The 15,095-nt window shown below is 45.7% G+C and overlaps 1 protein-coding gene across 1 annotated transcript in view; it reads left to right on the top strand.

The window, feature by feature from the left end:
- The first annotated feature begins 3,658 nt into the window (after positions 1-3,658).
- frem1b (Fras1 related extracellular matrix 1b) overlaps positions 3,659-15,095 on the top strand; it is a 33,130-nt gene continuing 21,693 nt past the window's right edge. The window contains 12 exon segments of the mRNA XM_048976448.1: positions 3,659-3,851; positions 6,630-6,686; positions 6,994-7,088; positions 7,320-7,627; positions 8,148-8,347; positions 8,601-8,924; positions 9,155-9,263; positions 9,544-9,675; positions 11,411-11,755; positions 12,737-12,879; positions 13,373-13,569; positions 13,873-13,963. Coding sequence (XP_048832405.1) covers positions 3,753-3,851; positions 6,630-6,686; positions 6,994-7,088; positions 7,320-7,627; positions 8,148-8,347; positions 8,601-8,924; positions 9,155-9,263; positions 9,544-9,675; positions 11,411-11,755; positions 12,737-12,879; positions 13,373-13,569; positions 13,873-13,963 — 2,100 coding nt within the window. The 5' untranslated portion in view covers positions 3,659-3,752.

Here is a 15,095-nt window from a genome sequence, read left to right as displayed (position 1 = left end):
GTAATAACCCAGTTTATGTTGAATCGTTAAGGTTGGTTTGTTATTGTGCTATTGTGACTTATCACTCTAGTCAGGATAATTAACCTCGCCTGGCCTGTGTTCAGGTCACAGGAAAAAAGAGAGTCCTCACCTTGCCTCCATGACCAAAGGCCTCGCAAAGGCCACGGACCATGCCCTGCATTCATAAATTAGACTAGCAGGACTTCAACGAGGAACAGAAGAAAAGCGTAACCGAAACAAAAAATGACAGTGGCCACCTGAATCATTCGTTCGGGAATTAGCGTTAGCAACATTATTTTGATCTGAAAAGTCCTGGGTGATAAAACCAGCATTTTGACTTCAATTTCAGTTGCTCTCAGGAAATGCACATGGTCCAGCTTTACCGTTTGGTGCCAAAGCCCTGAAGACATCTTGTTCCCATCTATCATCTCTCACGGTACGTCAGAGGATGGCGTTACAGCTGCTAATTGGGGCTTGGCGATTCACAGCGATGCTGAGATTCTGTTTCTCGTTAGCAATGAAACGTGTAATACGACACATGACACTCTCAAACATTATCCCACCTTTAGATGCGCCATCTCACACTTACAAATGCCAATATGAATATTAATTCTGAAAAATACAATTTCGACAATCAGTCACTTGAAATAACACAAAAAATGACATAAACAATCAAACCTAGCTGAAATATACTTGGTTTTTTTCTTCTTGATTCTTGCTAACTTGGTCTTTGAGGCTTCTCAGTAAAAATCTATAGGCACTTTCACACCAAAGTTCCAGAGCCTGGTTTCTGGTTCCAAGTTCCTGGGCTATGTTGATCAAGAACTCTTGTAGCTCCTGGCCACATTCATGTGTCATTTTCCCAGCACACAACTGAGACTGAGACCTTTATGGTAAATAAGCATGGGAGATGCACAAAGCATGTAGGTTAAAATTCACAGATAATTTCATGCAAAGCCAAAGCTAATCCAAAACAATGGAGGATAAATGAGTCGTTTGGTTAGTTATTTGTTAGTTATTGAAGGGATTAATCACGATCAAAACAGGACACATCCTTTTATTTATATTCTGGTGCCAGGCAGACCGAGGCATCACAGCAGCAGAGAATAAACAGGAGGAGGCACGGATTTACACAAAACTGCTCTTACTGATAGTACTTACAGTATAAGGACCACACAATAAGCAACAATAACAGAGACAATCAATGGCAGGGAAACGCAGGGAGGTTACATGCTAGATGGGAAGGCACACGCACAGTAGGTCATTATGCAACATTAAAGCACTTCAGGATTACACATACAACACAGGTAAGGGTACACACAACACCCGGGAGCACAACGGGTGTTTACACTAAATATAGACGTTTACTTCTAATGAAACATAAACAGGGGCTGCATACACGACTCGCGAGCATGCTGGGATACGCTAATCACACCAGCACTACAGTATTTATACGACCCACAACATTTTTAGAACTCATTATTGAAACTGGCCAGATATTTAGTTTTCCACAGAATAAAGAATGACGTAAAGAACGTTATTCCTCTAATAAGTACCGACGAGTTTCACCCCTGGCACCGGTGATATTAGACGGAAGTATATTGGATTTCGATCTAATTTTCCGAAGCAGAAATATGGAGACACGAGCAAAAAGATATTTATTGATGAAAAGCTCTGCTACTGTTATATCTATTCCAAGTACTTCAACGTAGCTTCTAAGTTAGCACTGGTGCTTGTGGTCTACCAATGAACAAGTTATCACTGTAAGACGCTCTCCAGTAGTTTAGGTTGGAATGAAAAGTAGGAAATACAATTGAGCCGAGTTCCTGCAGTGTAAACACAATAAAAACTCCTGGCTCCTGAAATTAGGTTCTGGTTCTTGAAAAAAGTTCTTGCAGTGTGAAAGCACCACAAACATTTGCTGAGCAGGCCCTCGGTGTGCCTAATCATGCGACCAGCAGAAGGCCTTCATCTGGAGAAGCCACAAGAGGCTAATTTGAGCCAGCAGCCGCATCCAGACAGAGAACAAGTGGCCATGTTTTGTGTCAGTGTCCTGTTAAACATGCCTCAGCACATTCCTGACTGGATACAGCACCCATTTAATGGGGTCTGACAGCTGAGTGCCCCTGGCTCTGCCCCGTGTGCCGCCCTACATCGGTGACGCTAATCACTGAACGCTTACTGTTCACTGAGTACGTGTGTGAGTGGGGGGCTGCTCCGTGTCTGTGCCTGTTTGTGGGGACGTGAAACCCAGCAATTTAATTTATCCCTTGTAAGGGTGGTGTGGTGACCAGCCTGACTTTGTAGAAGTTTGTTTTCTTTTACCCATCAGCACTGGATGCCCAGCTCTGCACCCAGTTGCAGCCCTCTCCTGATCTGGTGCCTGATCTGCACTCTGTGTTCTCGTGCTGGCACCAAAATGGCCACCTTCTTTTTTCTGCTCTTCTACTTTTCGTTTCTGACACATGCCCTGGTGTCCCATGCAATATGCTGATACCCACAATCATGTGATCACAAGAATGGAACCACCTTGACAGGGGTGGAATTTAAGAGATTTTGCTGGGCTTGTTCAGCAAATAATCTAGCTCGACATGCAAATTCTTTACTACCTAGTGGGCTAGTGTTCAGTGATTTGTACCTGCCAACCCAGTCCTTGGGGACCCACAGACAGTCCACATTTTTGCTCCCTCCCAGCTCCGGGTAAAAAATGTGGACTGTCTGACAGGGAGCTCAGAGGGAGCAAAAACGTGGATTGGCTGTGAGTCCCCAAGGACTGGTTTGGCTAAGAACATTGTTCCTACATGAGGGCCCCATGTTTTGTTAAATCACAGTATGCGTCTTCGGATGGATTTGTCATTAACATTTAAATGCTGAGCATGTTTTACCTCCCTTCACCATGTGTTGTTTTCTTTAACTACTCCGGAATGTTCCGCATCTCGTGCCGGACTGCTTCGCTCCCTCTGAGGCATCATGAAGCGAATTCCCATATAAGATATTTAATTTCTTGCTGGGGTATCCTTGACAGGTTTCCGCCACTGTCTGGAGTTATGGGCTGTGGCAGTGACTGATTTCCGAATCACTGATATTAATTAGCTTAACTACAAACCATCTGAACAGCTCAGACCTTCCACTAAGCCACTGTGAGGCCTGCAGCCATGATTGGCTGATGCCACAGAGCCGCATAAAAGGGTAAACAATCCTTGACTTGGCAGCAAGCAATTAGAGAGATGGTTTTCATGGTGGGTTGTTTTCAATGCGTGGATTTTTGGGAAATAACAATGCTGGTCTCACCCCCCCCCCTCCAGTGTCCACCTCTCTCTCTTTCATTTAGGTATCGCAGACACCCATAGTCTGCCAGTAGTTGGCCCAGTACTAAATCCATAGCATTATAAGATCCTGAGCTACAATGCACTGCATTGTGTTTATATAGTATCGTTTAATTACTAAGGGTGAGACTGTCAATTTGGAAAAGGAAAATTAAACAGGATTTATATTTTTTTGTAATTTAAGTAATATGCAATAAATGATATTATAAAAGACTTGCAGATTGTGTTCAGTACCTCCTGCTGTTTCTTGGAATAAGAATGAAATATTATCAGATGTATCATTTGTTCTTCGTTTGCCTCTTTTACAATCCAATGGATGTCCATAGCCCACATCACCCCCCAGAGGAATCTTAATCCCACGTCCGACCTTCTAAGCTTTATCAGTCCTGGCACCTTTCATACCGAACATCTACCTTCAGAGCCAGGATGGAGATGTTCATGCTCTGGAGAGGATTCTCATCCCTGCTTGGTCTCTTTCCACTCTGCTGGGCACAGAGTCTTGTCCAGCTGAATGTAGGACTGCAGGTTGGTCGTGGGCAGTTTGTTTACGTGACCGGCGAGGATCTGCGGTTTGATGTCCAATATAACGTGACATCCTGCAAACTGGAGGTGGTGATGAACGAGCCCGTGACACAAAGAGTGGGCGTTTTCACTCCCCAGGTAGGCAAGGGGTCCATCAGAACAGACCAAAGGGTTAGGGGCGTAGGGGGGACAGGGATGCCCTGACACATTCATGGGGAGCCAGCACTGTACAGGGCCCCTTGAATACATAAGTGCTAGAGCTTCAGAGCGGCCCATCAGAGGCTCTCTGTGGGTTACTACATGGATCTTTAGGGATTTCATAATGACGACAGGACCTTTCTAATTGATGCCAGAATCAGCCAGACCAGAGACCCCATTGCAGTTTGAAGGTAAGGCTGATGCAACACGGTGAGAGATCTAGAACCTCAGATGTTTTTCTTGTTCCTTCTTTGTGCACCATCTGAATCAACACTGAAAGCTGTGGACCTAGTCCCGCCTAAGGTTCCGGAAGCATAACGGAAGAACTAAGGGGATGCCGGCAGGGGTGAAGGGGGCAGCCCCACATTCCCCGCCAGCTTAACAGGGCTGCCCAGCAGGAGAGAGGTATGTCTTTGTCCTGCAGGGCAGCCTGGGGCAGTGAGAAGGTGATGCTGTATGAGATGTGTGTGCCTCCGTCTGTCTCTTTGATTGTACATGTCTTTCTCCCCCCCCTCCCTGTTCCTACTTCAACACCTGAAAGCCCATTTTCTTTCATCTCGCTGCCAGTCGCTGGGGGTGCAGCTGGGTCCGGCCTCCTCGGTGTGCCTGTAGCAGGGCCTGAGATCGGGCTCCTTTGGGGAATACATGCAAACATCTGGGCTGGTGTGTGTGCAGGAGAGCCACTGAAAAGTAAAACTCCTGGATCTGCTGCGCACATTTCCTGTGTTCGAGGTTCAGCTATTTCTCTCTCTCTTTCTGCCTCCCCCCCGTCTCCTTCCCTCCCACCCCGTTCCCACTTCTTTGTGACTCTCTCTTCTTTGTAATGGTCTGGCAATCAGACGATCCCTAACAGGCACCCAGACCCCTGGTCCTTTTGTTTCAGTAGTGTTGCGTTCTCCTTTGTTTTTTCTTAGCTTTGCTTTGTTGTGCCAAAGCAGCCCACTCCCTCCCCCTTTTTTTTTTGCGAGGAGGTGCTGGACTGTAAACAGTGACCGTGCAGTCTTGGGGGGTGGGGGCAGGAGGCCGTGCTGAAGAGGATTCCTCCTACGCCAGAGTGAGTAGGAGTGGGTGACATGAGGCCGCAAGTACAGCACCAAGAGCAGGTATGTAACCTGAGTCCCCTCACTCTCTCCCAGCTCTCTGCTCCTGCCTGCTAAACTTTCAGCAAAAACCTGTCCAGGACCTTAGGATGGCGGGGGGGTGACAGCCGAGCATTTAAATAAAGAGCAAAGATAAATATTCGTATCCTGCCTATCTCTTTCACTTCTTTCCTTCCATACTTATTGCAGTGTGGTTCTCAAAACAGTAGAGATGCATCTACTGCTGCCTCTGAAAAGGTGTCAGTTGTTCCTTCAGGACATTGTGGCATTTTAATGTCCTGTTTCTGCAGCCTTCAGAGCAACACGCGTGAATTTTGATTAATTGTGAGTGAGAGGAAGTCTGGAATCTAGATCAGCCAGATGTTTGTTTCAGAGCAGGAAGGCCGAGCTACTAAAAGTGGGCAAATACAGACTGTGTTCAGAGCCGGGCAGAGCTGTAAGATCATCACCCCACATCGTGCTTGGTGAAAGGTGCCCTTTGGACATCTTCCCTTGCACTGTTTCTGACGTTCATTAGGGGTGACACCTTTGGTGTGATGAAGAATGCAGATGAGCACTACAGAACAGACTTCAGCTGGTAACATGGGAATACAAGGGGCTTTTGACGATATGGAATAGTTGGGGGAGGGGTCCTTTCCTTTAACCTAGAATGACCCACAATCACCAAAATTCAATGTGCGCTTTTGACACACACTGAATATCAGCTCTATGTTTGCAATCCCATGAAACCGATCTTGGTTTTTTGGTGCAGATTTGTGTTGGTCTGTATATCTCCTCTGCTCAGTGTCTCTGACACCTGAAAGATTGTAGACTGTATGTCCTGGGGGGAGAACGTCACAGGGCCGTAACAGGACACATCCTCCTGTCATCGCTAGCCCCCCCCCCCCCCCCCCCCCCCCGAGGTCATGCAGTTTAACCCTTTACTTCCTGGAAGAAAAAAACCTGTGTAAAGAAATGAAGGGTGAGTGTGTCAATTTGGAACAGGAAAATTAAACAATATTAATTTTTTTTGTAATTTAAGTAATATGCAATAAATTATATTATAAAAGACTTGCAGATTGTGTTCAGTACCTCCTGCTGTTTCTTGGAATAAGAATGAAATATTATCAGATGTATCATTTGTTCTTCATTTGCCTCTTTTCCCATTATGCAGCTATTGAACTACATTCGTCAGAATTCCTGAGGAAGGACTGTACACATCCATAGCCCACATCACCCCCCAGAGGAATCTTAATCCCACGTCTGACCTTCTAAGCTTTATCAGTCCCGGCACCTTTCATACCGAACATCTACCTTCAGAGCCAGGATGGAGATGTTCATGCTCTGGAGAGGATTCTCATCCCTGCTTGGTCTCTTTCCACTCTGCTGGGCACAGAGTCTTGTCCAGCTGAATGTAGGACTGCAGGTTGGTCGTGGGCAGTTTGTTTACGTGACCGGCGAGGATCTGCGGTTTGATGTCCAATATAACGTGACATCCTGCCAGGTGGAGGTGGTGATGAACGAGCCCGTGACACAAAGAGTGGGCGTTTTCACTCCCCAGGTAGGCAAGGGGTCCATCAGAACAGACCAAAGGGTTAGGGGCGTAGGGGGGACAGGGATGCCCTGACACATTCATGGGGAGCCAGCACTGTACAGGGCCCCTTGAATACATAAATGTATACAATTATATAAGGTAAGAGGGGTGGGGGGACCCAAGGTGACATTTTGTTACTGTGCACAGAATGTGTAGCTGCTTCTCTGCAAAGGACACATCAGTTTTTTGAGTATTTACTGTGCAGTGCAAGGCATCGCAGACTGAGTTCTGTTCTGGATTCATGATACCGGAAATATATTGGTGTGTTTCTTAGGTTTTCGACTGCCACTTCTTGCCAGATGAAGTTAAATACACCCATAATGGCAGCCCACTGCTGCAGGAGGACACGGTCATGCTGAGAGTCTATAGGTGGGTCATGAATCCCGTGCTTCACCTCTATCACTGTCAAAAGACTTTGCCGCTTTGTCCATACAAAACTGCAATTAAATTAAGAAAGTGATGCTTACTGTGTTTGTTTCATTTCAAAGTATACAGAAACGTGATTATGTCACACATTTTTACCAAGAATGCATGACTTCTTCTGGGGATTGTTTACATCTGTCTCTGTCTATGGATTCCAATTTTTTATTTTTGCCCAAGCTTCACAGATTCCGAGACTTTCATAGAACCTGTGTCAGTGAGCGTCAGGGTGGTTGAGCCCCACGACAGTCTTATCAAGTTTGGGAGCGTACCTCTGGAGGTTCAAACGTTCTACGGCCTGTCCAACACCTTGGACAGCAGAGTTCTAACATTCCAGAACAGACCGGGATATATTTGTAACGTCAGACTCCTCACTTCCGAAACTAACATGCCGGCACTTGGGCAACTGGTCACGGATGAGTCCGTCGGCACAGTCCCAGTGACGCATATGGAGAACACGCCTCCATCCAACTCAGGGCCCAGAAGAGGTAAGTTGGGTTTTTTGAGACAAATGAAACGTTAAGTTATGGACCATGAGAAAAAAAAGTACACAGGCACCAGATTACAGTACATGCAAACTGCATAAACACAAAGCTGGAGCCTGGAATCAAGGCCACAATGTGTCACTGTGAGGTTAGGGGGCTGTAGGCTGAACCACCACAACAGCCATCATGAGCTGTTGTGGGAATTTATACTCGGTGTCCAGTCACCTTAAATGAGCTGATCATATTTTGTACAATAGAATTTATTGCCCATATCCACACATACACACACACATACACACACGCATTCTCATTTAACTAAGCTTTAGTCCATATAGTGGAATGATGCTTTTATCAGGACAATAACAATGTTCTCTACACGACTGTGCTTAACCTGTGCTGGGCTGCATGTGGTACAAAATCCACAGCTTAGGTTGTGTCCTTAGCTAACATTTAAAGCCTTTTTAAATGCATATGTAAAATGCATTTTGCTGTTTGCTTTAACATAATGAGTATTTTTTTTCAGGCCGGCAGACAGGACTCCTATGCCCAGGAAATAAGCCCTGTAGCCACAATGCTAAGGAAGTCAATTTCCTGAAGGTCAACTGTGAGGAATTTCTTAATTCTGACTTCAAGTACCAGCACCGCAGCCCTCCGTCCCCCGAGACTGACTACATTCCTCTCAGGGTTGAGCTACGGGACCACAACTCAAGGGCTCTTTTGGAGGTAGGGCGGGCAACAGATCCCTGCTGTACACATGTGAAAGGCATCTATAACCACTTACCATGCACAGACTGTGCGAAATCCACATCCACATCCATAAAAATCATTTTTTTAAAAAGCGTTAGATAATAGATGGATAAATCATAGTACAGATTGGTCCGTTGTGACCAAGTGGTGACCAAGTCATAAGTAATAATATAGCTATTAATGTTAATTATAATACTATTCCATTGTGATCCGTGTTTCTGCGAACTAGGCTGAGAGTGTTTGGATCCCAGTCCTGATCCGGGGCGCCTTACAAAACCAGCCTCCCCACGCCGCGTTCATGTCCATGTTCATCCTGGAGGTGGACCAGTTCATCCTCACCCCCATGACCACGGCCGCGCTCGACGCCAAGGACGACGAGACCCCACAAGCGCAGCTTGTTTTCAACGTGACCAGACCTCCATCTGAGGGATACATCACGCACTTAGAGGACCACACCAAAGCGATCGCCTCCTTCACCTGGCAGGATCTCCACGAGATGAAGATCGCCTACCAGCCCCCTAACTGCAGTCACACTGGCAGAAGGAACTATGAGGTATTCTATTCGAAAGTACACAGGAGCCATATCTATGATGGTCCTCATGGTGAAATCTTTGTGAGGCTTGAAGGTTCTACAATGGATTAATCAAGGTACAGTATGAACTACAGCAAACTATCTCTAAAAGATGTCCGCCGACTTCATCATTTTTTTAGTCCAAGAATTCAAAAAAAATAATGCCCCCTTCTTATGATTCATGTGCATTGATTCCTTTCCATTCTCTTCAGGTAGAATTCCAAGCCATCGACAGTTCATTTGTCCCTAGTCCTGCCATCATGGTTCACTTCTCAGTTCGGACGGCAGAGACAAATGCCCCTCGTGTCTCCTGGAATATGGGTACATTCAAATGTTGCAGCATAAGTGTTTTCATCTTGCAGCACTTTCCTGTTTGTCGTAGTCTTTATGCACCCTGCATTTACAGTTTCAGCTATTCTGAGAGGCAGCAAAGTTAATTTCTCATAGATTATCATTATGTGCTTCTATATTTAAATCAGAGGTAGATAAGATTTTAACAGTTCTGAGCTATTAGCTATCTTCTCCCCAAACAAGCTTGTTGGTCCGAATGGCCTCCTCTCGTTTATAAATTTCTTGTGTTCTTGTGTTCTCTGTTTTTCAGGCCTGGATCTGCTGGAGGGCCAATCCAGACCAATCACCTGGGAGAATTTGCAAATCGTGGACAGTGACGACATCAGGGCGGTGTACCTGGTGGCTGTGGAAGGCCCTTTACATGGACAATTAAGCGTTCGAGGTGAGAGCTGGTAAAGGGCTGCAAGACAGTATTCCAGGCAGGGTGGGGAAAATTTACCCACTAGCCAGCACAGCCAAGCAGAACGCTTCTGCCAATTTCTGTATTTCATTGAAAACTCTGGCAATTGACCTCAGTAAAGGGCCATTAACACATTGACAAAATAGGTTTCATGCTAAGGTTGCGGATACAGAGAAAGAGCATTAGCATCAACATAAATGCAGTGGGAATTTGGTGGCCTCCGGATGACCTTGTCGGGATGGCAGGATCGCGGATTCATGTGGGAGCACACGGTGTCTTGGGAAGCACATGCGGAGTGGCATGCGCATGTTTGCTAATCGGGTGTAAAACACACTGTTGGCACTCTGCTGGAGGGCCCCGTCTGTGAGGATGTCATCTGAGAGGCAACGTATGTCCCTCTGTTTCGCCGCTCGACAAGGCGGCGCGGTAGAGGAGTGTGTTACGTAGGCTGGAGCCGTTTCCCTGCGCTACGCAGACCCAGCCAGATGTGTGGTATGTTTTTTTTATGTCGCAGTCAGCATGGAGCTAAGCACTGTTTAGTCTGTCGTTGATTCTTTGGAAAAAGTCATTAATACACTTTGAGGCAGTTTGTTCACGTTTACACGACGATTTTCAATGAGGAGTATAATTTCCTCTTCCTGCCTTACGAGGGCGGTGCCATTTCAAACCAAAACCTGCTAACTAAATGAGAATAAAATTGACCCAACTCTGCAATATGTAGTGATTGCTGTTGCTTGTGATCGTAGCTCCCATGCTGACATCTCCTAGACCGATTTCTTCTCACAAATGAATAACAACGACGTCTTCTAAATCCACACTGCGCAATTCCCGTAGTTGTTGTTTATACCTCAGCAAAAGCACATTGATTTCTGACTTTTCTGGGCAGCAAAATTCATTTCCAAAAGTCTGGCTGGCCCGCTTGCTTTTAGACACCTGTTTGCTCTGTAGCCTTGATCAATTCACTTTCTAATGCCTGCCGCTCCGAAACCACATGGTCTCTCTGGAGGATTTCTGGGAGGGACTGGGAATCGTCCACCCCAGACCTCTGGAACTCATACACTAGGGAGAGTCGGCATAGGTTTGATCCGACGCCTTCAGCCAAATGGAAACCAGCCTGTACCTCCACTCTGTGTCCTCCATCTTTGGTACCTGTATTAAGTGGCTTTATATTTTTGGGCCTGATGCCCACAGACACCTTTGGGCCCAATTACCAAGTGTTTTTTTCTCTGTTGGACTTACGACCATTTCCCTTGGTAAAATTGCTAATTAGGTTTATAGTGAGACTATCCATCACTCAATCTGTCTGGCGACCTTGTCCTTCTGTCTCTCTGGCAAGCGGGAGCGGTCCAGCCTCGCTTTGGGCTGCGACTCCCCTGCCTGGGAAGAAGGCCATCTTTCTTTCTGTTTTTATCGAAGGGGTACAGAACGAGTGACAGCCAACTCGGGGGCTTTTAGAAGAGGAATTGCTGTTTTTTAAGTTTTGTATCCTCCACAATATGTCTAAAAGTTGACCAATGAGTCACTAATTCAAAACATGTCTTATTTAACACGGATATCAACTTTCCGTGTCTGTTTCAAAGAAACTTGTGAATAGCACTTATATTATTGAGTTATTGATAATATGCATTACTTTTTTCATTCTGCATAGTATTTTACTGATCTACAAATCTAGAGGGATCCCTGATTGACCAAAGGTCTTTCGATCGCCACCTGTTAGGTGGGAAAGGCTTTATGTTCAAGGTGCATGACCTGCACGAGGGCGTGGTTATGTACCATCACTCGGACAGCGATACCACCCGCGACCACATCGTGTTCCGCATCACCGATGGCCAGCACAGCATCCGGCACCGATTCCCCATCAACATCCTCCCCAAGGATGACACGCCCCCGATCCTGATCAACAACATGGCTCTCGAGGTGCCCGAGGGGGGCTCGCTCCTGCTGGAGGAATACATGCTGCTGGCTTCAGATCTGGACTCCAGTGATGACTACATCCTGTACCAGATACTTACAGCCCCGCGGGCAGGCGAGGTCATCAAGAGGTCATCTCCCCAGCTCCCAGGTAGAGTGCAGCGTGACCTGCCTATTCTTCTGCAAAATCTTCTGGGTGTAATGTAGAAGACATGCCAAGGTATAAGAGCTTATGGCTACAGGGTAAGCTCATTTTCTGCATCAGTTAATCAGTTATAAAGGCAATATGTTATGTTTGGTTAATGGGCGGCACTGTGGTTCAGTGGGTGATGCTACTGCCTCATCTCTCCAAGGATGGGATTTTGAATCCCATCTCTGCTGTGTTCGTGGAGTTTGCATGCTCTTACATTCATTTAGGGTAAATGGTTCTAAATTGCCCATAATGTGGAATTGTGTATATGGCCGGTCTTCAGGTTAGGAACATCCTACTTACGGACAACTCATACTTATGAATGGACTTCTATAAAGGCCATTATATTACAATTTTAATTTAAATACAATGGTTTATAATGACGAATGTATGCAGTAATTTATGACACTCATGAAAATACTATGCAGTTTCAGCGGTTCGTCCATTCAAAGTACAATACAGTACCATGTCTGGTTACTTTTATTATTACTGTATTATTATTATGTACTGTATTCTTACGTTTAAAATGTTTTGAAGTATTTTTGAAGTATTTTTGAAGGATTTCATATGCATTGAAAGGTAAAATGTATACTATCTACTAAGACAAGGATTTTACTAACTGAGGCTTAATAAGAACTGTATGTACCTGTTCTGACATAATTTGACTTAAATATAGACTTAGATGTAGAAATCTCGATGGCAGCCTGGGGACTGCCTGTATGTACCCTGTGATGGGCTGGCATCCCATCCACGGAGTACCCCTCTGCCAAATACAGCCTGGAATAGACTGTAGGCCCCTCATGTCCTGGGATAAGTGGTTATAAGGTGGTTGGATATTTGGAGTAAAAATACTTCCTGTTAAACATACCCAGCATTTGAAGCGGTATTTGGAGGGGAAGCAGAGTGGATTGCATGGATGTCACCGGTGATGCTATTGTTCAGGAGTGCCGGTGACTAGCTTCCTGCAGAGGGACCTTCTCCTTGGCCTGATCTACTACAGACACCTAGGAGACGAGCTCTTTGAAGACTCCTTTGACTTCATCCTCTCCGACAGCCACCAGCCACCAAACTTATCCCAGAGACATGTGAGTGTTCCCCAGCCTGGACACGCCCGATTTATTTTGGCCTGAATGAAAAGCAGAGTTATTTTTTATTCTTAAAGGTAATTAAACAAGCTTCAACAGTGGAGTATGAAATACTGTCCCCTGGTTAAGAATATCTACCTACAGATAACTCATGCGTTCAAACACACTGCCAAAAACTCTATTTCATAAAAAATTCAGGTTAAATGCAATGGTTTGTACTAAGGAAAGCACAAACTACTTTGTGACACTCATGAAAACATTGCAGTTCGTCAGCTCAAGGTGCAATACAGTAGAGTACAGTATGTAGTAACTTTTATTATTACTGCATAATTATTATTATTATGTATCGCATCATTATTTATCAGACTTACCTACAAAATCGACTCAAAGATGGGCTTCAGGAATGCATCTCATCGGTAACCTGGACACTGCCTGTGTACTTTTAAGAACCTGCTTTTTCATCACGATTTTTTGCCGTCTTGCCGCCTGCCAGACGGTGGTGGTTCACGTCTCTCCAGTGAAGGACCAGCTGCCGCACGAGGTGCCCGGCGCCGTTCGCTCGCTCACGGTCAAGGAGACCGAGGTCATCCACCTCACTCAGAGCCACCTGCACTTCAGAGACCCAGAATCCCCCGACACAGACCTGACCTACTCCATCACCCGGCCCTGCTTCAGGCCCACAGCTGCCTGGTAAATCGCTTAGTGCAGTGTAGGCCAAAGCCTGCGGAGACCTGGCTGTGTGGGGCTTTGAGATGTGGCCAGACACTGACTCACAGAATTGAACAGCTTCATCGTCTTTAACATTCGAGTTGGATGTCTGAAAATCAGACGTATATTAGTATTATTAATATTCCATCCATGCATCTGTGAGCCCCTTGTCCTGATGGGACTTGCAGTTAATATTAGTATACTTCCGTGCAGTTTTATGAATGCTACTTGGAGTATTAACACTTCACATGAAGGGTTTATAAGCTGCATGCTGTCTTTGGACAGGTTAGCAGATGCTGGCAGGCTTTTCTATGCTGACAGTGCTCTCTCCATGAAGAAGGAACCTGCTTCTCCAGTACTGAAGACTTTCACTCAGGTACCCAAAGCTGATACAGCAAGCGCAGCCAGTGCAGTAATTTGTGCCTATTTTTTCCTTAGTAAATGATCAGAAGCTACAAATCCAGACCAAGATTTTGTTTCTACCAACCAATTGAACCTAAAGAGTCACAGTCATAGATCTGGATTACACTGGCAATCACATGTGTATTAGTTAATTAACTTAGTAAACAATCACCTTCTAGCCTACGGTCTTCTTTGTGCAAACAGCCTTATGCATTATTCTTCAATCTATTCAATAAGCCAGTCAAGGCATGGCTCAGTAGCTCAGTCACATTGCACCCTTGCCAGTACTCCAGGCCACCAGGGGGCACTCACACCAGCTCCTTCTTTTACTCAGTGACAGGTTCACCTCAGCTGTACCAGTGTATGCAGTGCAATGCAGCCCATATTACAGTGTGAATGACCTCAAAGCGCCAGCACCACCTGCATGGTTTTACATTAATACTTCTTCTGTTGCTCAAGCTGTTTGCACCAACCCCCCCCCCCCCCCCCATTTTGACTCCCCCCCCCCATGTTTCCTATGGGTTAGCTTAGGTCTCCTTCATACACTCGACAGACACTGGGGTGAATTAAAGCTGCCTTCGCTGTGTGTCTGTGTGTGTCCTGTGAGGGACTGTGCCGGATGCATCCGGCTTTAAACCGGCAGAAAGTTTCCATGTCCCTTTGAGCCTCAGCGGAGCTCTCCGAAGACGGATGTATGTTTCCTGTCCATACGACGACTTGCCAAACAATTTAAAGCCCAAATGTTGCAAACTTTACTTCTCCGGGCCTAAATTTCCAAGTGCCCTTACTGTGAGCAGATTAAAATAAATATGAAAACAGAACCCTTTGAGTTGTGGTTTTCAAGGAGGGTAACTCAGTCATACTTGTAGTAAAAGTGGCCAGGAAGTTAACCTCAGGTGCCACATGCCCTAAGGTTGTGCTGTCATGGGTGCCACCCTGTTTATTCGACTGTATCTTACTGTTTTTTTCCTAAAGCAAAAGTGTGGGTTTCATTTCTGGGCTCTGGAGACGTTAAGTGCTATGGCACCTCTGAATTGCCCGTAGTTTATGATTTTTTGTGCCCCCTGCAGGCTGCCCTCTTTGCTGCCCTCTTTGCCGTTTCCTTT

Source organism: Brienomyrus brachyistius, chromosome 15, assembly GCF_023856365.1.
Source record: "Brienomyrus brachyistius isolate T26 chromosome 15, BBRACH_0.4, whole genome shotgun sequence".
Taxonomy (NCBI): Eukaryota; Metazoa; Chordata; class Actinopteri; order Osteoglossiformes; family Mormyridae; genus Brienomyrus; species Brienomyrus brachyistius.
This window is presented reverse-complemented; position numbering and strand designations above follow the sequence as displayed.